The following is a 27418-nucleotide window of genomic DNA, read 5'->3' as shown; positions in this document are numbered from 1 at the left end:
GTGTCAAAAACTCTTTATAAATTTCTAAATACTTTTGTTTTTACTTTGTAACAGTATCTCCTAGAGATTTCTTCTTCCAAAAAACAGTTTAGCATGCCCTGTGTTCTTTTTCTTGGGAAATGGGAACTAGTTAGATGCGGCTATGCATCTGTAATGACCTCATACCTGACTATTGACAATTTTCTGGAGTTATGGGGCAGTTGCTTTGATTAAAATCAGAAGCAACTACCAATCTGTGATCAGCAGCACAGTGGGACTAAGACCATATCAGCCAAAAAACCATATGTCATGCTACGGTTTTCATCCCCAGAGCACTCTGTCATTGTGGCACAAGCTATCAGAGGACCTGTCTCAACCTGAGCCTGATTTCCTGCATTAAATACATCTCATAGGAACAACAGCATCATTAGCATGCAGAAAATAGTTTCTGGTCTTGGAAACTGTATCCTTTCTCACAAAAAAAACCTTTCTCCATTAGATTCTCGGTAAACCTGCACCTTAAAGAAAAGAAAAATAGCTTTTACTAAACTAGAGCAAGAGCATACTTCATGTTATTTTGCCTCTCCTACATCAGCTGGTGCTTGAATAGTCCTAAAAGAATCTTAATAGACAAGTAAATGAAAGCAGACCGCAATAAGTCAGTTGTGGAAAGAAACACTTTTCCCTGTGCATGAGTCTCTTTAGAAATACACCAATACGTTACTAACAGTATATTATTTACAGGGAGATTAATCTTATCTTAGCTAAATGAAAATAACAAAGCTCCCTTATGGCCTAATCACAGGAAACAGATTACTTCTGTCTGTCCAGTTAAACCTTGCTGAAATGACACCACATATTGTCCTGTCCTTTAAAAATGTAAGTCAGATCTGTATGCCTATGAATGTCCCTACAAAATTCTACTTGTCTATCTTATTCAGGTTGAGGATAATTGGGCACTGGCTGCTTGCTTTGTTGAACTTCTTGGAAAGGATCCTGGTACTGGGAGTTGAGCTATGGAGTTGCTTTGTTAGGATTTCAAATACTGGTTTTGTGATGTGGCTTTTGCAGCTCTAGACACTGTGGGCTTAATTTTTGCCACTGATGTACAGGATTCCAGCCATATGCTGTCATCTCCAGGTTTGGAGTATTCCTTGGCTCTTTCACAGTGCTTGGCTTCTTCTGGCCACAGGATTTAGATTATTGGAATAAATGAATTTTTACCCACTCAGATTGTCAATATACTTATGACTCCCCTTGGTGAGTCTAATCTATCCAATGTCAGTCCAACTTTTGTATGAGTAGGTATTTGTTGGCAAGAATAAAGGGATTAAAATCTGGCCTCTTTCCAATATTGCAAAATTGTTACTCATAGTAACAATGACTAGTGGAAGGAGACATATTCAAAACATTTTGATGGCTTCCTCATTCAGTAGCGAACATCTGTCTAGAGTCACAGAGCAAGTAGGAGAAAGTCAATGCATGTTTGAACTCTGTCTTAACACTCAGTAGAAGCTTTCAATATTAATCTCAAGTCACATCAGCATTCTAAAATATCAGTACCTGCACTCTGTCCTTCAAGTAATGCTGAGAAAGAGGCAGTTTCAGAGGCAGTTTAAGGCAGTTGATCAAACCTATGTTTCTCTATTGGCAGGGGAGAAAATTAGGTGACTAATGAACTAGAGACCTATTTTTGAAAAGATAAATGCAGATAAGAGACAAGTTACAAGTTTTTTACATGCTGATGCCACTATGTGATGGTGTCAGTAAGAGATGACTGCATCTGTGGTGCCCATGAGGAAAGTGTCTCCCCTCCCTTGTGTAGCATCTCCCACATTCTGTAGCACAGCCTATGCATGCAGTCAAACACTGTTAATTGTGGATGTCATATGTAGTTTCTCTTTTTCCTTTTTCCTTTTTTTTTTTTTTTTTTTTAAATGAGGCTAAATCTGTCACAGTGAAAGACGTGGAAAAAGTACGCTGAAGCAGGCTGAGGATCCTAAGGTCATACCTTTTCTGTCCTGTATTGTCCTGTCCTGTCCTGTCTTGTCCCTTTCACCCTTTTGCCCTAGACTTCAGATTAGACCATCTGTGAATCTTGTTATCTAGCACTGTGCAGAACAGAGTGATCTCCTGGCACAGCCAGTGTGTTGCCTGGGTGGGTTGTGTGGGATGAAAAAAGCACAATACTTGCCTTTTCTGCCTGAGACTTGTTTATCTGCACGACACCCAGGCCACTCTGGGAGAGCTCTCCTCTTGGTGATTGCTGGCAATCAAAAATGAATGAAATCAAGGCAAAGTTGGAGAAATTCTCCTATACAAAGAGCTACTCTAAAACAAAGCTGCATTTTTGTGGTGCATTGTCCTGGCTCTGTGTGAGTCCTGTAAAGAGACAAAGGCGAGCAGGAAGGAAATCTCAGCTGCTTAGTAAATGCCCTAATTTGATTTATTTTCTGCTCCCTTCCCCCACTCAAACTGTTCTGCTAACCTGTTAGTCCCAACTCAGACAAGTAAGACCTGCTAATCTGATTAGTCCTGACACACAGGAGCAAGGCTGCTGGGAAAAGCTGGACCCTTACAGCTGTTTCAGGCTTCAGCTTCGATCATAACGTTATGGGGCAGCTGAATGCATAGCGCCGTGTGACAGAACCCCGCAGCATGCACACAAGTGAGCAGTGTGATCGTCACTGAAGATTTCTGCCCTGGGTCTGAGGCCACTGGAATATAAACCATGTTTCGTGTCACCTTCAATGTAGTGACAGAGAAAGTAACCTTCACTTTGGCAGCCTGCCCCTCCGCCACATGGAAGGTAAGCTCAGATAAGCATAAAGTAAAAAAGTTGATGGCACCATAAAATGTGCTTCTAAACATTTTTTCCAACTTTAGGTCATATTTGAGATGTTTTAAGGGGAGCAATAATGTTTTAAGGGAATTGCACTGCAATGCACACCTGATTGGAATTAGACTAAATAGATCTGGTTCTGGAAAACAGCTTACTTGTTGCATTTTAAAGCTGTTCTCATTTGACTTTTTAAATAGCCGAATTCATAGTAATTCTCCTTATTCTGGCCTGGAAATGGCACTATTTATATTAACAGCAAATCTAGAGAGATATATAAACGTAAGCTATTTATTTCTGTAAGGAAGGGACACTGTTTGAAGAGAGCTTTCAAGCTTCCTAGATAATTTAGGGGTTCCAAGGATTTGTGAAATGTGTACCATGGTATGATAAATTAAAGCACAGTGTGCCTCTATAATAAATAAAAGATGCATGATAACACTTAGGCTGGAGTTGTGATAAAATTTGGCAGAAGTCAGAAATGCTTTGCACATCAGCTCCCTCTCCTATCCATCAATTCAGTTCACATCTTCACTTCCTTGAGACAAATGTTCCCACCTTGTCTTGAAGAGACTGGCGTGGTTGGGATGAGATGGAACAGGTTCATTGCCTTTCCTTTCTCTTCTGGAAATGTGTACTTTCACAGCAATGTAGCTGAGAAGACATACTATCTTCTGAAGTGTCTCTTTAAAAGCTTCCTTTTATAATTTGTTACTTACAGAGCAGTTACTATAAGAACCTCACCTCTGTCTGTTATTACGCCTTTCAGATATGGGACAATTATGACTATCTAGATACAGTGCCAGTGTAATTGCTCTTGCTTTAGCTGTCCATGATTCATTATTTGGTGTAAGTAGCTGTCATATATCTTTGCTATATAATTTTCTCAGTCTTGGGCCTGTCTTTTCTCTTCACTTGTGAGGTGGACACTGCCCAGCAGCTGTTATTAGAAGGTCTTTAAAGGTTCTGGTACAGTGTGGCCCCAGCCAGAGCTGTGCTATATGTAGCACCATGCACTAAATAAAAACCTGTCAAGCAGGGCAAAGTGTGTTTCGAGTAAAATTCATGTGCAATGAATTTAATCAGGTGCTTTCTCTCTGGGGGAGGGTTTATAGTAATATTACTTCAGTTTCCCTGTTTATTAGGAAAACTTGCCTTCCCAAATGTGTATTTATTAGTTAGCAATTTCAATACAACATAAAATGGCTTTATTTATGCTTGCTAATTGTGTGTTAAAGAATTTTTCTTCCTTTATATCAGGACTTAGAACTCTCTGCCTTTAGATTGCAGGGCACTTGAAAGAGGGAATTAAAATGGAAAAGGATCCTGGATCTTACCTGGCTCATGGACTCTTGGAACAGCGAACAGGGATGCAAATATAACTCAGCTGTGTGTTGCATTTCAGTGATCATTTATGTTAGACATGAGTACATTGTAGTAAATGCTTCTGGAAGAAACTGGCAAGTGCTGAAAAGTGCACCCTAGCATGGCTTTTCATTTCTCCAGCTCTTCTTTTATTTGAATAATTTAAATTATTTGATATGTGCAATGTGCAAACATAAGTAAATGTTTAAAAGATAAAAAAACCTGTAGTACAGTATAACTTTGTAAAATGTAGTACATTTATTGATGAACTAAATAAAAAATAGGTAAGAAAGTGGGCACAATTATATTAAGAAACCAAGATGGGATGCCAAGCCAGCAGAAGAGATGGCTTTGCAGTAGAGCTTACATAAGTAATGCAAAGTCAATTTATGGAAAGATTTGTGGAGGGAGTAAGTATATTTATTGCCAGCTATTACAGCTGGGAAAAATCTGACATGCTTTCAGGTGCACAAACCTTCCATTTTGACAGTAGGAGGCTAATGAAAGACTGTTTCCCCACAACCTTACTTTGCTTATATCCTTATGTCAGCCAGAACAGCACTGGTATTGCAAGTTAATTTAAATCCTTTAAAGCTGAAAGAGGTCACATCGCTGCTGGAGGAGGGAGGATGGAGATGCCTACTTTCAGACTGCTATGTCTTCTTCTTCAAGAGTAAATGACCCACTCCACAGATAACGCTGACATCTTCTGCTTCTCCACATAGCACAGCATGACCAGCAGATGAGTCTTGCTGGTGGGACAAGGATGCTGTGGCAGATCTGTAGCTGTGGGTGTCTTGGGGCTGGGAGGAGCAGAGCGAGTTCTGTTACCTTTCTACCCTATGCTATGTAGTGACAGTATTAGAAGTATTGGTGAAAAGTACTTGACCCTATTTAAATTATCTGTAAAATACTTATTTCTATGATATTTTAATGAAAAGAAGACAGTACTCCTGCTCCAGACGTTTCAGTCTGTAGGGCATAAATCCTGCTCCTTTTTCAATACATTGTTTTGAGAAAATAGTTTAATTAGAAGTGGGGGGAGGGTATGGACATGGGACAACTAGAGGGAAGTGACAGCTGAAAAGGGCTCAAGCTGACAAGTGCAAAAGGCTCAGAGTTGAACATGGCTGTTAACACAGGCACCAATGCCTGAAAGGCAAAGCAAGAAGAATCACTACTATGAACTGTGAGCATCTTTATTGTAAAGCCTGAAGGAGGGGACTGGGCTGCTCTTTCTCACCTCTCCATGTCACTGCCTCCTCTCATTTCCCTGCTCCTTGGAGAACAGGCTGCTGCTACTTCTCGATCAGTTGACAGGTGTGTAGCTGGCCAGCAGAGCAAAGGGCTGAGTAATCTGAGATGTGCGTGGGTTACAAAAATCAGACTGCAGCCAGTACCGGATTGGCCAGAATCCCTCTTCAAAGGGCTTTTCAGGCTTTGCTCACTTGGATTACTGTTGCATTTTCATTCAGTTGCTGCTAACATTTTGGGGAGTCTTCTGTTGTGCCTCTTTGTGTCCTCTATCTGGCTTTAAGGGCAGATAACAAGACCATGCAGCTATCAATATACCTACAAACTCCTACCACTCATTTCCTAACCCGTGAACAGACAACACGCTGCTTAGATAAACGCAATTCAAATTCACAGGGTACCAGCAGATTTAGTTACAGAATGTATTCGCTCATAGAGGCTTAGCTATGCTCGAATCCTATTGATTTTCTCTTACTGTTGGTGGTTTGGCTTTGTTGAATCCTATCTGAACTGTGTGGGAGAAAGCAGCAAAAACTGCTGGTTTGTGGCTTTCTATTCAAGGCCAGGAAATTCACTTGATGACGATCAACCTAACTCAGGGCTTTCTTGCCAAATGATGCTGCACTTTATCTCCCTGACATGGGCAGATAAATGAGCTGGGGGTGGCTTTGCAGTCAGTTGGAGCCCGACCCGAGCACACATTGTTGCCAGCTTTGGAAAGCTGCACAATGGCCCTGTCTCCCTGGCAGTTGCAGCCGTTGGGGCAGGGACCTGTCGCAGGGAAGGCTGTTAAGAAATAATGATGTGAACCCCTCCCTAAGGATGTGGGAACAATGTTATAATCTTACGAAGTGGGCAATATCTGTGATAGGGAAACGAGGAAAATTGGGGGCTTAGTGCTCATTTTCTCTCTGCAGCAAGTTGAACACAGTGTGAAAAGGATGGTGGGGAGGTAGGGTGGGAAGCGTGGGAAGTGGGCAGCAGCACACAGCTTTTCTGGCTCAGATTAACCTCCCCTGTTGCTGCTTTGGAAAGCTCAGTTAGGCTTGCATAGAGCTCCAGTTGTCTGCTCTGTTCAGCAAGAGTAAGTGCATATTACTGAACTGTCTGTTATTACTTTGTTGTCATAGTTCCTACATACACACCCAGCATCAAAAACCACCAAGGTAATACATTACAAACAGAAACAGGCTGATCTATGGATTTAGTGCATGAAAACAAAGGACCAGAGCATGAGCAGAAGGACAGTAAAGTGGTGTCAAATGTCATCCTCATGTGATGGCACCTGAAAGAGCGGTGCAACTGGAGGACAGCATGAATGTGGCACACACTGTAATGGATTATTTGGGGTTGAATTCACTGTAAGGTCTTGCGTTGGTACAAGAAGCTGGTTTGCTCCCCAAATCCTATTAAAGCTGTGGAGGTGGTGGAGATGAGGAGGTTCAGAGCTTTTGGGGAAGAATTTCAGCTTGTTCTTTACTTGGGCCTTGTTTTTAGCTTATAAAACTGTACGTTTCTCCTTAACAGTAACCACTGTTTCTGACTGTTAAATATAGAGCTGCTAAATACTTCCAAGTCTAACTTGCCTGAAAAAAAGAATTCAGAAACTTCTACTGCTCTCAGTCTTCATTTTAAAAGATTTTTGTTTTTACTTCGATTTTAAAAAATATTCAGATATATACAGCAAATACCTGTATATCGGCTTCAATGAACTTTGTTCAAGGTTTACAAGCATGTGTGACATGTCTATTTTCCCTGCTTGTGAGTGCAGACTCACATCTTGTATATTCGTCACTTTTAGATGCAGCCCAAAGGAGTTTAACAAAGTCCCTTCCCTCTATACAATATTCAGAGTCCCGTAGCATTCTGTGACCCCAAATACTTGTCTCAGTAATGCTGAACACCACTTCACAGTAACACAACCACCTCTGAGATTATGATGCCTAATTTGGGAGCTACTGCCATAGAAGCAGTACTTTTTGAAGTGACGACTTACTATTATTTCCAGCAAAAGCCTCAGAGTTTTATTACCTTGAACCAGGATGACAGATCAAAATTTTCTTCCTGTCATTATACTTCTGGGAATTCTATAGCTCCACACGTCTCCTCAAAGTTCTTGCTAGCATAGATTTGCACATCTTTAGAGATCTTAAATCCCTTTCTCTCTCTCTGCTCTTCATTATGTATAGTACACCCTCCTTTGCTAGCTTTTGCTCCTCAACAAAAATATTAGTATTTTTTTAGCCCCCTACCAAGCCCTTGCATGAATATTACTCAAACGGATCAGTAGGTTCTTGCTAAGGGTTCAATTAATGCATAAAATCAAGCCCGTGATGCTCCTTTGGTCCCCAGCTCTAGTTCACCAGCAGATGGTAGCAAACATCGCCTTCCTTGCGAGCTTCGCCTGGGCTTCCGTGAATGAGAAAGGGCCGGGGTGCCTCATCGGAATCATATGTTTCCAGCTAGAAGAAATAAGCTGTAAACAAAGTAGTTGTGCAACTCGGAACAAGGAGGATAACCACGGAAACCGTGGACGTATTGCTGCATTCGGGACAGAACAACTAAGCAGAGATCGGAACAAATTCACGCAGTGACTCGCACTGAATGGCATGAGAAGCATTTTGGTGTTGCTGTTGTTCTCCTGGTGACAAAAAGGGACCATTATTTGCAATGTAGCAAATGAACAACATTCAGGGAGTCAGGATAAAAATTGAAACTGCTCTGGGTCAGCTCTGCCCGTGTATGTTGACCCTTTGCACTGAAGACATGGAAAGTTCAGGAAGGCAACTGCCTTACTAAAGGCAGTTTCTAGCCATTTATTGGGTTTTATTCTGAGCTGCACCACTCTTTGATATTTGAACTGTACCAGTTATTTTATATTTGATCTGAGCTGCTGATTCCCACTTTCTCTTACTCTCTTCTTCTCATTCAAATGGCTTGTTATGGCAGCAACTTCTCAGCTTCTTTTTCCTAACAGCACCTAGAATGACAACAACTGAAATGAGAGACATAGAATGGAGAGAGGGACAGGATAAAGTACAAGGTGCTAAACTGTGGTGTAATTCCCATAAGGAAATGTCTCTTCATTTATAAAACAGTACAGCATAGATCTGGGCAAACTATTTGTGGCAAATCACTGGATATTTTTTGCCTATACTGTTTTCAATTGTACCATTTCTACTTTCAACTACCTTACTGAAGATTTGAAATTCTTTGATTTTTCATTCAAACACTGTTTAATTCCATAAGCAGTTTCTGGGAAGCATTTCCTTTGTGCTCATTTCTCCGTTAATAAGTGTTTGTTGACAAAAATCCTAAGAGTTGCCTGAGTGTTTACCGAAATGGATTTCTATGTTTATTTACTGGAAATGGAAAAAAAATATTAAACATAATTTAAAAGAAGATAATGGCTTTTTACCGGGTATAAAAAATATTCCTTCTCCAGTGCTTACTATATCCTGGGCCAGAAAACTTTTACTGGTTAAGCTTTTAGAATAGAAGGAAGGAAATCAGTTATTGTGTTATGCTGCTCCTTTCACAGGGTGACTTGGTCTGGAAAGATCACAGAACACAAATGAGACTGGCTACAACTCTGTCAATGCTTATGCCCCATACATGAGGATTACAGGACCCTCCTTTGGCCTTAAATCCTCGTATTGTCTTGTGACTACCAGAAATACCTGAATACTTCTGTGCCTTTGGCAGGTATAACTGGTCTGAGTCCTTTTAGCTCCATTGGCAGGAGTCAGTGGTGTTATTCTGTGTTGAACTGCATGTGCAGGGTACAAAGTCCTCCCAGTATGACACTTGTCTCCCAGAGCTGTGCTCCTGACAGAGATGATGAGCAATCAGCTCAGGGACAACCCAAAATTTTGCTTTAGAGGTTTCTGCCCATATCCCTTGGCAAGGAGATATACTAGGAAAGGTTTGGACATTAGTCGACCTCACAACCTAATTTGACATAGGTAGAACTGGAAGAGGGCATGTGACAGTATTTTGAATGCCATGGTTTGGCAGTATGGTAAATCTGCCTTCAGGGACCCTCACATTTCATCAGAAATACCATGGCCATCTGAAGCCAAGCTTTGATTTAACATAAACTCACTGCTCATTCAGATTTGCTCAAAACCACTGATGGATCTATTTTGTACTGTCAGGTTTTATGCCCAATCAGGTACAATCTGTCTGTATATTTCCATTCTTATGCTTAGATCAATGAACATCTGCCTCCCACGGCCATCATAAAGCCTCCATAGAAGGATAAAACCATTACAGAGCTTAAACTCTCTCCTGTGTGGTGTGTTTAATCTGTCTGAACTGCAGTCATCTTCTCAACTCTGATCAAATCCATTTTATACTATTGGTGGGTGCTTAGATACACCACCATGGAACCACAGCCTAAATGCAGCCATACAGGAAGCTGGTGTCACCACATTTGTACTCCCAATACACATAAAGGTGAACGTGCACTATTTCAAATGTTACGCTCAAAATGTCTGTACTTACTAGTTAACATCAGCGCTACCTTTAGTCATCCTTTACTGGCCTGATGGTGTATTAGGAAAGAAGGTCTTGTAAGATGAATCTGGATAAGAAAAAGGAGGGAAAGGAGGGAAAGAACAAATGTGGATTGGAGAGGGTGACTAGAAACCTGGTAAATTGCAAGTGGGAATTGCAAAGTTGTTGTTGAACATGAAGAAGGGTTGTTTAGAGCTCTATGGAGACTGGAAAATATGGTGGCACAGCACCAAAACAAAGAGGCATGTGAATGGGAGAAGTTTTGGATCCTGACCGAAAAGAATAAACTTTATGTGAAACACTGATTTGATGAGAACAATTATGAAATGATAGAGTAGCTACGTGTTTTGCCCATGGGATTTGGTTTCTGTTCCAGCGCAGATGTTTAGCTCTTGGTAGTCATAGTAGTGTTGGGGTATTATAATTCACTTAGCCACTTTGTGTCTTTTTTAACAATATGTGAAGGTCTTCTCCATATTACTGTTACAAAATGAGCAGTTGCAAACTTAGGGCAGCATGTAGAAATCTTCTTCCACAGCAGTGGTAATTCACTCCTCTTTATATAGTATCCATTGTCTTAGTGCAATTAAAAGCATCCTATGTGCTTTACAAAACATAGAAAGACGTGGTCCTAGCCTAAAGTGCTTTCTGCTTTAGTTCAGACATGACAGAAGACATGTGAGAAATGAGTGAGATGGTGCAGGAATGAGTGAGACCCAGAATTCCTCTAAAGAGAGCACTCTGGTGTGATGTTTATACAATCTAAGCATTAAATTGTGTCCATTCCCCCCCTCTCCTTTTTGAGGTTAGCATAACTTTTTCAGATGCAATTGTTCTATGACATTTACTAGCACTCAAAGAGCTCTGATTGATGACAGCTTCATTTTTTACTTTTGATAAGAGCTCTTGTGAGTCACACCCAACTTGGGGCATTAAAGAAATAGGTATGAATTTACCTTAATATGCCATACTGTAAATCAGTGATTTACCTGCTGCTTTAGAAGAACTTCAGCAACCCCTGCAGCAGGAATAAGAACCTCCAAGTGGTTGAGGCTGGGAAGCTGAGAAAAACACACATTACATACATCCTTTAACTCCCAATATGGCCATAAAATGCAGTAGAGATATTTCCTGAGCTATACTCTGTTCAAATTTCTTATAAGGCCAGCAAATTCTAATCAGACTGGTAAAAACCCCAGTGGTCTTTGCAAAACTGGTTTCAGCAGCAGGAAATGTTTACTAGTGTCTTTTACTGCTGCATTGACGATAACAACACTTTTCATAACAAATATTTCCTGGCAACACCTCCTCTCTGAGAACCAGACAGAAAACTGTAGCTTGAAAATCTTTATTTACAGCTGGGGAAAAGTAGTTCTTCAGTGAGCTTCTGGCTGTTACTGAGGTTCCACAGTGCAATATTCATCTGCTTCCCAAGGAAACTGGCCAGATTATCCATGTGATCATGGATCATACTGTGCTGGTTCCACTGCTGTTACTGATCCCAAGGGTTAGGAAAGACAGGATATTGCATGGATTTCCTCAGGTCTCACTATCATCATACCAAGACCAGAATGTGTCCTTCCTACTCGCCATGGGGTCTCTCTGTGGTCAGAGAGGAAGAGTGGAACAGCTTCCTCAGACAGGCATTTTGGGTTCAGTTCACACAGGCACATCTAACTCTCAGGAAGAGCCATGCCATTTACTTCCTTTCATGCATTTAAGTATCCTTTCTTCTGTCCTCTTTGACCAGGCAGTCTTATCTGTCTCTGATTTAGATGTGATCAAATCAACATCTTAACTCCTAGCACTTTACAAAGGAGGATTTCAGATGGTAGTATTGATGGTGGCAGTGGGTATTTCCTTAATGTTCATGAAGAGAACAGTGATTGTACCGAGATCAGCAAGCAGCTCTGTAAGGATTTTAGATTGGATCACCCTGGTGGTCACTACACCTCCTTTGGCTCTGATTTCCAGCACCCAAGCTGAATGATGAGACTAACCAATGCAGGGGTCCAACACGTTTGTCAAAATGCTCTCAAAGTCCCAGTGTTTAACTCCATATGGAATTTAATTAATTCGTGGCTCTGAACATTATCCAGCAGCACACTGGCCTCCATTGGGTAGCCTCAGCTTGGCTTGTGCCAGCTTTGCAGGCTCTGTCTCTCACAACCAGGCGGTAGAAGGGAATTGCAGGCAGTGCTGAACCCATGCACAAATGAAGTGGAATTTTTAGCAAACATTCTCCACTATAAACTCATTCTTCTTGTTTTCCTTATTTCCCAGTCTGAAGTTGGGACATTTCACCTCTTTTGTCATTATCTGTTGTTTCATTCCCAGGTTGAACTAAACTAAGGGGAGCTGTACACTTTCCACTAGTGCTGTGTGGGCTCTGTAGCAGGGAGGGGTTCTGCTGGCCCTGCTCACATGACACAATTTCCAGTAAAATGGTTCTGGGAAGGAAAAAAACTGTGCTTGAAAGAGGGAACTGGAGTGAGCAGAAAGTTTTCCATTTAAAGCTGGCAAATCACTTGATAAAATGAATGAAACAGTGAGCTGTGCATAACTCCAGGTATAGACTATGTGGTGTGACAGACTTCTTGTGACCTCTTCTCTATCTTGCTACCCTTTGGGCAATAATATCACCAAGCTCTGGAAGAACAGTGTAACTGCAGGTAAGCTCAAAGATAAGCTGAGACGCTTTCGCCATTTAAACCTCTTTAGGGTCCTAATGCATTAACAGGAGATTTATGTAGTGCAAAAGTTACATAAACTGTCCTTTACAGAAAAGTTCTCTTTTGAGTGCCAAAATTTTACTTCTCTCTGAAGGCAAAGGCATTGTTGCATTGGCATTCAACACTATGGCTGCTACTTCCTTCTCCCAGGGCTCTGAAGCTGATTTTAAAAGATCAATAACGTGTCTGTGTGTAGTCTGCAAGTTTGGCTTTGTTAAAGAGTATTAAGGTATAGAGTTTGGTACTTTCTTTGGTTCAACATTAAACCAAGCACTTCTTCACTGTTTAAAGCTGCCATTTTGACCTTCATCACTCTATTAGAAAGCAGCAGCCAGTTCAGCTGTTTGCAGAAGTTGTTTGCCTTCTACAAACTCGGATTAGCTGTTCCAGTAACACACTATTATTGTACACTATTATAACCATTAACTAGTAACTCTTCAACACAATGAATCTCTGTATTCTGAAGAAACTAGAGCACTCAGTGGGTCCAGTGCCCATTACTCAAAGGATTTTGGACCAGGGTTTGTCCCTGAATTACAGAAAACATTAACTGTCTAGAAACCAATCATGCAACATTCTCTTTGGCTGGTTACTGAGTCCTTGAAATATCCACTGATTTTTCATAAGATATAAAAGATCTTTGCAATTTTCTCTCAGTGTTTTTCAGGAAAATGGGTAAGTGGGCACTAATTACAGGCTTTAATGTCTGAAGAGTCTCATTAAAGAAGATCCATAAGGACCAACTGTCTAGGTTAGGAGACAAAGCATTTTCACTTCTGGAGGAAGGCTGGGAAGGCCTGTGTTTGTGCTTAGCCCTCTTTAACTAGACAGAGTCCTTGTTGTTTCTAAGCTATGTTTCTAAACTATGGGCCTGGCATGCTCTGCAGGTGGCCCAAAACCCCTGGTCCTTCCATCATCTTTATAGGGAGGCAGTGCATCCCACCTAATCATATTTTACCAGTGAAAGCAGTGTGATAGTTCAAGGCCTGGAGGGGCAATGATATGTGTATGTTTGAGTCTTATCTCAACAAATATTCACTAGGCATACAGAGAATGGACCTTGGTGCAAGAGTGGGAAAGATTCCCAGATTCCAGGTTAGTTATTGTCAAATATCTGATTTATAAAGCAGAAGAATGACGTTTCTACCTGTAAGCAATGCACTGTTCATTTGTCCAGAAACTGAAGGACTGGTTGTCTCAAATGATGGATAATCTGAGCTACTGTGTTTCTGAACCTAAAAATGTTACTAACGAGCATTAGTCATGAGGGTGACTAATGTTCTTGTTTGTGCCAATGTTTAGCCAGTCTGAAAAGATGTAGATTTAGTAAATGATCTCCAGACTTTGAGACTCTGCCCAGTTCTACATCCAAAGCTCACCAGCAACAGGGAATCATTTATGCCACTCTGAAGTAAAGAAATAACAGCGTGAAAGCATTAAAGTAATAAGACAAAAGCCTGGCTTTGGCCAGGGTACAGAAAAATATTCATCTGGTTTTGAAAGCTGGTCTCCTTCACTCAGTTGCACTGCACACAATACAAGATAACTCTTCCCTTAAATGGAAGGGATCATTTATAACATACCCAATCCATAATTTAGAAGAATTCAGACATACAGCACCATGTATAGTTCAGTAACATGACCTGAATCACTTGGAATTTCAACTCTTAAAGTCAGAATCCAAGACTGTGGACTTAACTTTTCTGATTAATTAATTTTCCCCAATTAGAGGTCCTACAGCTGTCCTTGTGTTGTGAGCAGTTCAGATTGCTCCACTCATTACGCTTTGTAGTTTTGTCAGCAGAACAATTTACTGCAGCCTGTCCATGTGTAGTGCATCCATCATGAATTATGGAAATTTGCTGGGAAAGCCTGACTTTTTCCAGTGTTTGTTTTAGGGTTTCCCAGTCCTTCTATTCTCATATGCTTTAATGGTCTAGGCAGAAAGAAGTAATTTCAAATACTGTTAAAGAAATTAACCTAAAAGTCTATCTTGAGACACAAGAACTCATCCTTACAAAGACATTATTTCCTTCTGCCAAAGTAATGCAAATATTACAGTAAAAGAAAATATAACAGGCTACTCATTAGGTTTTCACCAAGGCAATTTGAGTTATTGCAAACACAAAAAGTGTTTAAAGTTGTCTGTTGGTCCGATATACACTGCACAGCATGTGATCACCATTAATGTGGCTTTCAGAAAGCTTAGAAGTGTGGCTCCATTTTCTCATATATCCTGAAAGATAGTTTTTATCTCAACAGTTGTATTAGTGAGATTCATTGGCAAAACGTTGTAAATTGAAAGTTTACTTCTGAAGCAAATAGTTAACCTGGGAAAGGAATCCTCTGACATTAACTTATACGGCCTCTAATGGGCACAGGGTGGAATATCTTAGCTGGTGAAAGGATACTGTGCTCTGGACATTCGTGATTTAACATAAAGCCTTATAAATTGAAGAAGAAGCTTTCCAGGCTTTGGATCACTCTTCTGAGGCCTACTTCAATATCAAGTCAAGCAGGATCCATTTCCTAAACAAAACCACTGGTGTAGGCAGATAACAAAGGAGCTTCTGTATTCTTTTAGGCAAGCAAAAAAGGAGAAGATTGATTTCAGAAGCCTTGAGATAATGTCTAATGTCCAAAGAATCAGAATGGGTATGCAGATACCTACTCTTACAATTATTATGACCACAGTATGTTAAAATTATTATGATCACAGTATTCCTTGATTTACTGACAGCATGGTCAGACAAGAAGCACAGATTCAGCCTCTTAAGTTACATAGTAACTGCTTTGCAATTTAAAATCCTTTACTCTGAAGCTGATTTTAACATAGATGTTTACAAGGCTTCATAAGGGATTAGAAATTTATCTTTTGGCCGTTCTCTTCTTCCAGATAAAGGGATGGTCTTCAGCTTTAGGATGCCCAGGTTGGACCATTTGTGTTTCTAAATCTGACTGTCATGGGACATTTAGAAATCTGTGAAATCAGACCTTAATAAAGAAGCAGAAAATACCGAGCTAGTAATGAGACAGGAGATGTAGAAACCTACAGTGCATCTGTACTGAAGACCTTTGTTTTTTATAATGTAGCTGTGTCAGTGCAACCCCTTGAGGTTAATGAACCATTCCCCAGTGCTGTTGTTACTCTACTAACCAACAAGAGCAATTTGCAGCATTGGAAGTCCTGTTTTGCCCCTAGGTAAAATCCATGTATATGAGAGGTTTGGTAGCACCACAGGTAGGCAAGAATGATGCTGTTTTGGTATAGGGAGCTGGGTCATCTGCTATCTTAAAACTTCCTTTTTTTGAAACACATTTTGTGTTTTAAACTTAAAACAATTGCCTATTGATTAGGGAAGAAGAAAGCAAAAGGGAGCTCACCTTGTCTACTTACAGCATTACTTGAATTGAAGGCTAAACAAGCTATTTCTTGAATATTACAATATTGCAATGAAATAAACCTTCAAATTGGGCAGGAGTTGTATGCTTGTGTAGGGAGAGGGACAGATTTACTACTGCACTCACCTTTTATTTCAGAGTTGCAGACTGAGTTGTGATGAACCACAGCAGAAGCAGTACGGGGGGCACAAACATGTGGGCAAAAATGCTGACCTTTATAGCATTTGGTGCATTCTGACAAATCTATGCATGGGGGTGTTTTAATATTTACTTACCATTGTAGTGTTTTACGTTCACAAAATATATTCATAATGGATCTGCATCTCTTAGATGTTATCTATGTAGATGTGAAGAGTTTCTGCCCTAAAGGATTTATAAACCAATAATTCTAGTTCAATTTAAACAGAAGTTATTTAGTAAGCAAAGCCATTGGAAGTCTGTTTCCTGCTTATAATTGGTACTGACTTCTATATTTTCAGATATGCTGGGAAAGTAATCTCCTGAGCTTGAACAAACTACTGACCAGCTTCTCTGATAGTTGCTCAGCATATTTATTTCCTGGTGAGCAAGGTTTGTTTCACCTGGGGCTGGAAGTTCAGGAGCTTGGAGGCTCCACTAGATGACAAAGGGAACTTTTGTGGGAGCCAGAATGCATCATTATGTTTCACCCTTGCTATCCAAGCCAGCAGCAAATTAATTTAGTTTAGAGCCAAGAAAGATCATTTCTATGGTGAGAAGTGGGAAATTGTTCTGTGAGTAATTTTAAATGGTCTTAGTGTCAGGGATATTTTTCTTTTTTTAAATCCCTCAGTCTTGGTTTTTAGGAAATTCTTTTTGCTATTTGATATAATTATTCTTTTACTGAGCTTTATCATTGTCTATACCAAAAAATATCTGGATGTGAAATCCTAAAGCACCTTTTTCTGCAGTTTCTTTTCAAACAAACTACTTGAAAAATAGAGTTTTGAACAGATTTTATTATTGACTCCTGAAACTCTTAAAATCAGTGTTAACTGCTTATGAGTTGAATAGGTCCAGAATTTTATCTTTGTAAGGAATATACTGCTAGGGTTTTGTTTTGGTTTTTTTTTCTATGATCTTTAGAACTAGCTGACAACTAAATTGTTTAATTGCATCATAGATTGTGTAGAAAAGTGTGGAGAGCATCAAGGGACAGCTTATTTGACTTTCAGTAAGAAGACATTTTGCTACCAGATGTGTTCATACTCTTTGCAAACGTACTTTGAGAGCTTACTTTGAATATTGCTTGGAATGACCTAGCATTATGTTTTATGAGCTTCTGAAACAGAGATTTCCTGTAACAAGACTTAGGGCCCATTACAGTAGAGGTACAGTTCCATGAATTTAGACCATGCAAGTTTTCCACCAAACTGGGATGGCTCAGCTCCTGTCACAGAAAGACAGTTTGGCTTTCAAAGGTAAGCCAGCTCTGCTTTCATCTGTCTTTAATGCAGTGGACTCTGCGATATGCTGGTTCAGTATTTGTGAACTGGAACTATCACTGTAGGGTGGGTGATTTGGACTCAGTGGGGTGGGAGTTGCTGCAGCCCCGTGGTGCAGCAGAATCCTTAAACATGTGACACTGTTGTGTGTTTGGAATATTTCCCCTCAGGAAATATTTAGATGCCTTTTGTGAACAGGTGCTCTGCAGGAGTTTTGTTTCCAAGATTACAAAGAGTAAACATGCTTTTTATTTTTTATGTATTTTGATGCTTCTGCATTTGTTCATTAATAAAGCTAGAAAGTGTGGAGGAGACTGAAAGTTAAACAGACTAAGTATATAAACCTTTCTCTTTTGCCACATCGTAAAAATACCAGTTTCAAATCAAGTTGCAAATGGTCTTTTACGACAGACTAATTCAAGCGTGCTCCCTCAACCCTATTAAACTGCCATCTTTCCCGGAGTGGGGATAAGCACAAATCAAACGCAGGGATCACAATGACCCTGGTCATTGTGGAGGAGTTGAAAACTCATCTGATGGTTTGCGAATGACCTTTCTCTTTGCACCAGGCTGCATGGCGCTCTGCAGTCAAATACCCATTTAATGCTTAATCTAGTGCAGGTGAAGTTGTTTACTCGCTGCACACTCGCGATCCCGGAATTCCCGGCTGTGCCCCGGGCGCGCCCCCCGGGCTGCAGGAGCCGAGCGCCGCTGGAGGGCGAGCGGGGCAGCGCTCCGCACCCCCACGGCCAGGGCGCTCCCCTGCTTCTCCTCCTGCCCTCGGCCTCGATCAGACCCGTGTGCCCTATGTGGGAAACCTGGGCTTGTTCCAGAACCTCCGAAGCAGGTTTTTTTTCTGTCTTTCTAACATTAACGGTATGAATTCTTCATGAAGTTCTTCTCTTGTTTAGCTTCTCAAAGACGAGTCAATGAGTCACATCGAGTTACTGAAGCATTCCTGGAATTATGCTTCTTAGACATTAGAAAATGTCAGAACAATAACAACATTTCCCCTCGTGCTTTTGGAAGAATATGAGATATGAATCCCGTTAGTTTGAATAATTCTGGTATTGGATAATACTGGTCACAGGTTTTATTTTTTCCTTGATGCCGCATGTTATAAACTCAAGTTGAAACAATAGGAAGACAGAAGGAAAAAAAGTATCCTGTGAACACCAGTGGTATCATTATCTTTTCTTTGTTTTCAGAAATAACCTAGTGAAAGGCTCTTTCAAAAGCTAAATGCCTCTGTTGAGTCCTTTCTCTGAATCTATTTACCACCACAAAAGACTTCAGCCTATGAATCAACACAAAACCCTGAAGAACAAGGACAAATAGAACAAATATTCTGCCCATCTTGTGCTATAATGTAGCACAACTTTTAATTTGTGAATAGCCAGGACATGAGGTTTTTGTGTTTATAAAGGTCAGGATTTGGGTACTCTCTGAAGTCTGTTTCTGATCCCTTCATTTAGCACATATTAGGAAGCGATAAATCAGTATAATTCACTTTAGAAGTAGTAGTACCTTTTAAAAGCATTCTGAAATTATTTAGCTTATCAGTAAATCAACTGAATGACATTTCTACTTCTCTTTGCAATTTCTCCCCTGCAATTAAAGGACTTTATTTATTTTATGTGACTCTCCTTCAGAGTTTGTACTTTTAGACAACCTCTTAAGACAGCAGTAGTCTGAGCCCTATATTTTCCATCAAACTTCTGAATACATTTGAAAAAATTGACCTCTACTAATGCTGACAGTAGGATCCATGTGCATTTTTCAATTGGATATATAAATGGTCCCTGTAAAGGTGATGTTTCAAGTTCAAAGCCAGAGTAACTACACTGTCTGCATTATTTGTTCTTCTTTCAACCTAATCCAGAGCGATGGTGAACAGATGCAACATGTTTCTTTTGATCAGTGATTTCCTGTCCTCAAAGAACCTTGTGAAATTGCCTCTCCTTCTCATTTCCAGATGGTCATTCAGAGATTCAGTTGAATTAGGTTTTGAAAACATTAAACATTATCTCATTCCGTTCTCTATGATTATGTTTTCATTACTTTTATGAGAAGGGCTTGCTGAACACTCTAATCTGAACACAGAGAGTTTTTGCCTGTGACTTGGGTGGCACCACATCCAAGCTGTCCGTGAAATCTACCTGATAATTTTGCAGATAAATTGGTCATTAATCGTCTAGAAATATAGAACTTATGAGAGTATCTTTTTGCTCAGGGTAACTTTATCTTACTATATCTCTCAGGGTTTCAATCTTCCTGTCACAAACTAGTGGACTAAAGCTTTGGTGTTGTCTTATTAGCAGTATATCTAAGACATACATTTTGGTGGTCCACTGGCTTGTTTTGCACACTGACTTGGAGAAAATGCCAGCAACAACACTGAATAAATTTTCATTGGTAAGAACTTCACCAGCTATGAGTTTTCCATAGAAAGTTTGAGATGTGGATCACAAGAATTGTCTTTGACAGGCCTCCTACTAACGTTTATCAAATGTGGAGAACTACAGAGGTTTCTGTTTCTCAAAATATTTCCATGGATCATGTTCTGATTAAAAATGTATGTATGCTATTATGTGTATGAGCTGTCTCCCTTGAGATGTGAAACTTGTGACCTACTTTTAAAACAGCACTAGTGCAGTTTCCCAGGTTCTGCTGGACTCTCTTTCTCAGTATCTGCACCAATTTCCTGCACTATGCTGGAGTCTGCTTTGGATATGACCTGCTGCCCACAGCGACTCTTGCTGTAATTCATCTTTATGTTGGCAAGCTTCCATTTTATGCCAACATTCCTGCAAGAATAACTGAAGACTGACACTGAATCATATCAAGTCACCCTAATCCTTCTTCAGTTAAAAAGATTTATATTGATAACTTGGAGCTCTGGACTCCATGAAGCATCTGGACGGCTGGGCCCTTGTTCCTTGGCCTTTGGTAGCTGGATGATTTCATGAATCTGATGCAGAATTGAGCTCATTCATTTTATTCTTCCTTGTTTTCAGGGTTTGAATTGTTCTGTGCTACTTTTCACTCCCATTAAAATCTCTCAGTCTCTCATCTGCTGCTAGAATATCAGAGGAAACTAATATTTGATCAGAGTAAACTGATAAATCTGATATAAACTATCAGAGTAGTTCTGGACACAGTGTGGTGCTGGCTTTTCCTGCCCTTGTTATATAACAATGTGCATACTAAAAGAGATGCCTCTCTCTCTCCATTAAAAGGGTGCAGTCTGATTGCCTACCTGCCTGCCTCAATGCTCACATGATTGGATAGGTATTTCTGTAGGTGCAAATGAACCATATCAGCAGTACAGAAGATAGGAATGGGGCAAGAGGAAGCCTGGGGAGAGGTTTAATGGAATTCAGGGAGGCTGGGAAGAAAGATGTGAGGAGCTAGGAAGGGTCCAAGCATGAGTAAGCAGAGAGCTAGAGGTGTTATGTGAGAATATAATTGAAGAGAGAGAAGGATGAGAATGAAATGGAGAGGGTGAAAAAAGGTGGCCAGAAGTAGGTGCAAATCATTACAAGAAGTGAGGGAAAGGAACAGTCTCTAGAATATGATGAGGTACAGAGAGCAATGTAGTACATTGGGAAAAAGGATCTCTGTTCCTGTCCTCTCCCTGGACAGGAGATGGTACTGGAGCCCCTGTTACCTCAGCAAGCTAGAGGAGGAAGAGTGCCCTTGTGTGCATATGCAGACTTTAATCTTGGTTAAGATATTTTATTGTAGGGAAGTGGAGGACCTTTCATTTTGAAAGTTTACTATAAAAACCTGGTGTGATATATTGGTTTTATATTGATCAGAAATTGGCAGCCAGTCTGGTTTATTTCATAGTGCTTGCAACTTCTTGATGTGCATCTACAGGAGAAAGACGTTTTCTGCCTCTGTACCTTTTATGAGTTTACTTTAAATTAAATTCATTTCACTCTCCAAAGATCATTAAAGAGATATCACCATGCTTAACAGAGCCCAAATACATTATCATATTGTTACAATCAATCTTTTGATTAGACTTTCCTTCAGTTCAATTACAAAGTCCTTTGAGAAAAATGCCTGTAACTTTGTATATTTTGATACTGAGAATACATACTTTCAGTTTTTTGATAAAAGTTCTTTGCTATCCCAAATTTAATAGAATAATAACAAGACATGATGAATTTAATTGATCATATCCACTCCAACACAAAATTATCATCTTATTGTAGATAATTATTTCAAGTAAAAGTTGTGTCAATAAAATGTAGAGGAGATAATAATTTGTCTTCTTTTCATGATTAGTGCAGGCCTCATCACACTTGTGTTATTCAATATTTTAGCCATAGTAAAGTATTGTTCAAATGTCCTGCTAGAACAGAATTTATGTATTTGTGGCATAAGATGAAGATGGAATGCTTGGAAATATTAATTTTTCTTACATATGCTTATAAATAATATATGTATGGAAAAACTAAGGAAATCTATTATGTCCAGCAGCCATGCCATAAAATGTTTTTCATCCCATCACCTGGATTGCAAAAAATGCTTTCAGTTTAACATATTTTTTTGAAAGTTCTCATTTTTTTGTTCAGAAAATTGGTTATTTGAAATATAGTAATTATTAAATCTAGGTTGAATGCAGCTCTTAACATACATAATCAAGTTGTTTGTAAACTTCACCCTTTAAATTCAGGGTTTATAATTTTTTTCAGGAAATAGAGTGTTATACTAGACTTTTAAAAATTCTTATATCAAATGGTTTAAACTATTTTTTTTTTTTGCTTTTAGTAGCTAAAACTCAGAGACTTTCAGAAGAACTTACCAATAAGGATGCACTTTTTAATGTGGGAAAATAATATTATTCTGCTTATTAGAGAAGAAACACCTGCACAGAGTAGTTTAGTTTTGAATTTGATGTGCAAAAGTATTTGTATACGTGTGAATCTGTAGTTCTTTCTAGATGCACCAAATAAAAGTTAATGTTATCTCTAGGCCAGAAGCTGTTTACTAGCACTGCTATGCCACTGAGTTCCAGCTCTATGTCTGTTGAGGGAAATGGATATTAAAGCACTCACCTAAGATATTGAAGCAGAAAAATCCATTTGTGAAGACCATCATTGTGACACACACTTTTATTCCAAAATAAGAGAAGCAAAGAAATTCTGTGTTGTGTTGCAGCATGAATGTGCTGTTCCTTCACTTGGGTAACCAGTTAACTCCCACCCCTATCTCCACTGTATGTTTGCAGTCACATTTTGCAGCTCTGATTTCGCTGGATTTCCACAGCTCCTTATCACAGCAGCCCTCCAAGCGTGCCACAGAGCTTCAGATGTCTGCACGTGGGGACAGCACAGTGAATGGGCCAGCAAAAGGAAATTTGAGGAATGCTTGGTAAATCGATCCAAGAAAGGAGACAGACTTCAGATCCATACTCAGATCTGGTCTGTGGTAAGCAGTGTCCATCCGTATATTTGCTTGAGCTGGAGGATGAGAAAACATGTTCTGTGCATTTCTTAAGTTCTTGTTTTATTGCTTTCACAAAGAGCACAGACAGAACCTTAGAAGCTGACCAGAAATGCTTCTAATGTAAAGGTACACACAACTTGATCAAATCTATGTTACCTAATAGTCCTATAAATTGTTTGGGATATTATATAGATGTCCTAGGTTACAGGGGAACTGATTTTGGAATTTCCTAGAAATCAGATGGAGGCATTTTATTGTTGCTGGGAGTCACTAGAGACTGTGTGCTGCACACAAGAAGATATTTCCTTGCAGGTAGTGAAGGAATATAAGTTTTCTACTGGTACTGCACACAGCAAACCTTCTGGTTCATCCAACTGACCCCATCGTTACCATGCTTCTGCCAGCATTGCTTCCTTCTGGGCCCCTGGATTTGGAAGAGAGTGGGGGAAAGGGCTATTTGCCCACTGTTGTTTGAATAAAACCTAATAAACTAGGCCCTGCCTCTCCAACGTGAGACTTAGCAAAGTGCCTGTGGCACAAAGTTTACTAATTAAAGACTTTGCTCAAGTAGGCAAGCTGACAGAGAAAGTATTAGTAAAGCAAAGTGCTGCTGTGTTGAACCATTCAGACCGAGAGACCAAATTTCCCCTAAGGAGGTGCAGAATGGGTTTGTGAGGACACACTGTATCTGACCACACAGCAGTAGTGCTAGAGCAGTATTCATTATTGGAAGGAAAAAAGATGATGCATTTTTCCAGCACAGCACATGGTTGGATGGGACCGTGGCCTTTCACCCTGACATTCTCAGCAGAAGTTGCACTTTGTGTAAGTGACTCACAAGACATGCCAGCTTCGGTAGTTAGGAAACGTGTCTATGACCTCTGGCTTCATTAGAAACCAATAAGCAGAACAGTAAACAGACTACGAGTTTTTGGCATTTTGGTAAGGTTACTTTTAAAATGTTCTTCTGTATTTGAAAGGAGGACATGACTCACTTAGCAGAGTTACATTATAAATGCTGGCTTGAAAGTGCTCCATAATAGCGCTTTTCATTGCAGGCTCTCTATTCGCGGGGCTGGGAAGAGCACGCCCTGCCACTCAGACCTGTTGTCCTTTTTTCCCTTGTTAAAGCAGCGCTTTGATGCTGGCATGCGAACAGCTGCAAACTTAGCACGGCTAAACACCAGTTGCCTCTGATCAGACTCTTTGCCAGGGTCTTTGCAGATCAGCTCCCAAAACACCCACAGGAAAGACCTCAGGGACGAACAGGAGTTGTAAGTTATAGTCGCCTTATTGTTATTAGTAACAGTGTTATTGTCACTTTAGAGCACAGTAATTAATTTGTCAAGGATGGAGAGAAGCTTTTTTGTTCAGTAATTTCATTCAATACAATTTAAAGACATAAAAAAATCTATAAGATCAAAGTGAAGCTGTTTAATCAGACTCTTTTGGTGGCCAGTTTCTCACCCAGTACAGTTTTTAGTTCCTGTTTATGTTCCTGTGATGCTGCAAACTACTAACTCTTCTGGCTTTCCACGTGGAAGAGTGAGACTCATCTCCAATTTGCCCTACCAATATATTTAAAGGCTTAGATTTAGAGAGCTGAGCCCTTCAAATAGCCCCTAAATGACACTCAGTGGTCTTCACGTTTGCAGTGAAGGCATTTTCCTGCTCTGAAAACCTGTCCTTTCAAATTATCTTTGAATTGTCAGACAACTTCATTGAATTTATCTCTTTAGGCAAATAGTTCTGAAAATTACCTTCAGTGACATGACTAGAGATTGTGACAGAAAGCAATGGGCAAAACAACCACGAAGAAAGATCAGTTTTGAAGGATCATGCATTTGAGATGAAGATTGCTAAGATCTGGAATTGAAACGTGCTGTGTACTGAAAATCCAGTTATGGATTATGGTTATACTAGAGGTACCACAAAGAACAGAGCCAAATCAGTTTTCCTTATCTAAGGTAAATCCAATACAATCAACAAACTTAAATTTGCATATTTCATTTAAATAGCCGATTACTGACTAGAAGAAACAAATTATTTCAGAAAAAGCACACAAGTATATGTGTGTAATGTGACTGCAGAACCTAATGAGATAAACAAAAAAGCACTAATCATAAATGATTAGCAATATGTCAACATTAGGAATTAATTTTTAATAGCACAGGCAAAGTTTCCTGAGCAAAATTTCTTAAATAAGATTTGTATTCCCAAAGCATGATAATTTGTAACCAGATGCTCAGTGTTATTGATGATGATATGAATAACCACTAAGCCCTTTGGGGGAATATGGGTATAATACATTTTAAAAGTAAGGAATAATTTACAGTGTGCATGAAAAAAAATTATATGAGTTCTCTTCAACTCTGCTCTTAAAAGGTTTTCTTCTCAACTCAGCAAGGGGTTTTGTCAAAGGTTCAGCTATCACCAAACTGGTGTAACCATTCCCACTGAGATTCAATACTGAAAGGAAAGAATTAATGAAATTTTTGGTCTTCTCTTGCCTATGTTCAGAACAATGTTAATGATAAGCACAGATCACTGATGCATGGAATGTTGTAGCAGTAAGAGAATTGGAAGAATATTTGGGATGCAAATATTTTTAAAAGTGTATCTCATTTTGTTCTACCTACCTTGGAGATAGATATTATGGATATGTTTGGTTTAATTGGAACAATAATTCCAGCAAGGGCTTGAAAAATCTCAATAGCAGAGACCACACTTGTGATTTTTTTCTTGAACAACCATGTTATTTTAAAGAGGCTATTATAGATGTGTTGATATCTTTCATTGCCTATTTAACAGCAGAATCAAATTTTCTCTGTGAGTCTTGATCAAAAATCAGAGATGGTTTGGGTTGAAAGGGATTTTAGAGATAATCTGTTAAAAAAATATATAATTCATTCATACAGTGTTGTTGAAAACACAGATCTCTAGTGTTTACCCTTGGTTTTTTAGTGATGTTTTGGTTGCAAGAATTGGAATACAGCCTGGTGGAAATCAAAACCTGAATTTATTTAATATTTCAATGAAAATTCTGTTGGTACAGTTAAATGAGAACATGGCCTGAAATGTTGTTTGAAAAGGAATACTGGATAAAATGTCTCTCCTTTCTCTGAAGAAAGATTGCTCAATTAGGTTATGTGTTGAGTAATACCAAGTGTGCTGAGAAGCTCAGAAAAGAGTCATTGATTCCAGCTGAGATTAATTCGGAGCTTCTGGCTTGCTTTGAGTGGTAATCTCAAAGTGGAACTCAAAGGTCTCATGCCATTGTGAAGCCAAAAGATGAAATCTGTTTACTCAGACCTAGAAGAACTGAAACTGCTGATTCTTTTACAGCTGTTTCACCCATCTTTCTGGTTTAGTGCCTTTGCTCATCAAGAAACAAAACTGGAAACTGAATCTCCTTGGGCACTGTCTGTTTTCTCAACTGTCCCCTATAATGTCTCTCTACTGATTTGCTTATTTTCCTTAGATTTTCACCAAACACCATGTGCAGACATCAGTCAGGGAAAAGGACAATGTGTGTGGCAGGGTGCTGGGTCAGCTGGAGACTGGCCTTTTGTTGGGTGACCAGGGACAGCGTGCTGCCCTCTGGCACCATTCCCACCTGGAACTGGGACTGCTAAGAAGACTGATGAAGGTCACTGCAGTTTGTCCTCAACCAAGTGAAAGATTTTGACATTTAGTGTGTCATCTGCCAGAAGACAGATCTTTTGTCGGCAGCTGGCAAAAGGGAAGCACAGGCCCTCTAAACCCCTTCCTTGGTAAGCAAAGGGAAAGCTGCTTATGACTGACTTCATTTTCAAGGGTAGTCAGCTGGGCACTCACACACTGCTGTTCTGGGCATTAAAAAGTGGCACAGAGTTCTGCTATTTCATTTAGTCTTGCTAGTAACAATTTTTTTTGCATTCCCTTGCCCAGTCCATGTTTACAGGAGGCATAAACTCTGCCTTGTGAACTTGTACTTAGAGCCCTCCAGAACACAGTGTGGGCAGGGAGCACCAAAACCAGAGGTTTCTACATCACAGAGACTGACTGTAGCTAAGTATGTATCAGCTCTGATCTTGCTGCCTCTTTTTTGGGAAGTGGGAACACACCAGATGTCTGTCAGAAAAATGCTGCAGCTTTGGACAGGAATCAATAAAACAACAAACACTGTGCTGGAGACACTGAGTGTGATCTAAAAAACACATTTGTTGCGGAAATCTTCTGTTTCAAATCTAGAAGAGTTATATATGAGGCAGCAAACTCTCTGTAGATTGAAAAATAATTTTGTGGTGAGGGAACAGCATGAAAATCAAGTGAATGGTAACTTATGCTCATTAATGCACTTGCAGTACTTGGAATAACAGCAATGATTATTAGTCTTGACCTGGCAAAATGCCAGCTTACATGCC

General features: G+C 39.7%; 1 protein-coding gene across 2 annotated transcripts in view; it reads left to right on the top strand.

Annotated features, from left to right (window-relative positions):
- The first annotated feature begins 2371 nt into the window (after positions 1-2371).
- Positions 2372-27418, top strand: part of SPATA13 (spermatogenesis associated 13) — a 146536-nt gene continuing 121489 nt past the window's right edge. The window contains exon 1 of one of the 2 annotated variants that reach the window (XM_088159498.1): positions 2372-2788. In XM_088159498.1, coding sequence (XP_088015624.1) covers positions 2711-2788 — 78 coding nt within the window. In that variant the 5' untranslated portion in view covers positions 2372-2710. The remainder of the gene's footprint in view (positions 2789-27418) is intronic. The other variant, XM_088159500.1, reaches the window with a different exon arrangement.

Source organism: Sturnus vulgaris, chromosome 2 (assembly GCF_052056855.1).
Source record: "Sturnus vulgaris isolate bStuVul1 chromosome 2, bStuVul1.hap1, whole genome shotgun sequence".
Taxonomy (NCBI): domain Eukaryota; kingdom Metazoa; phylum Chordata; class Aves; order Passeriformes; family Sturnidae; genus Sturnus; species Sturnus vulgaris.
This window is presented reverse-complemented; position numbering and strand designations above follow the sequence as displayed.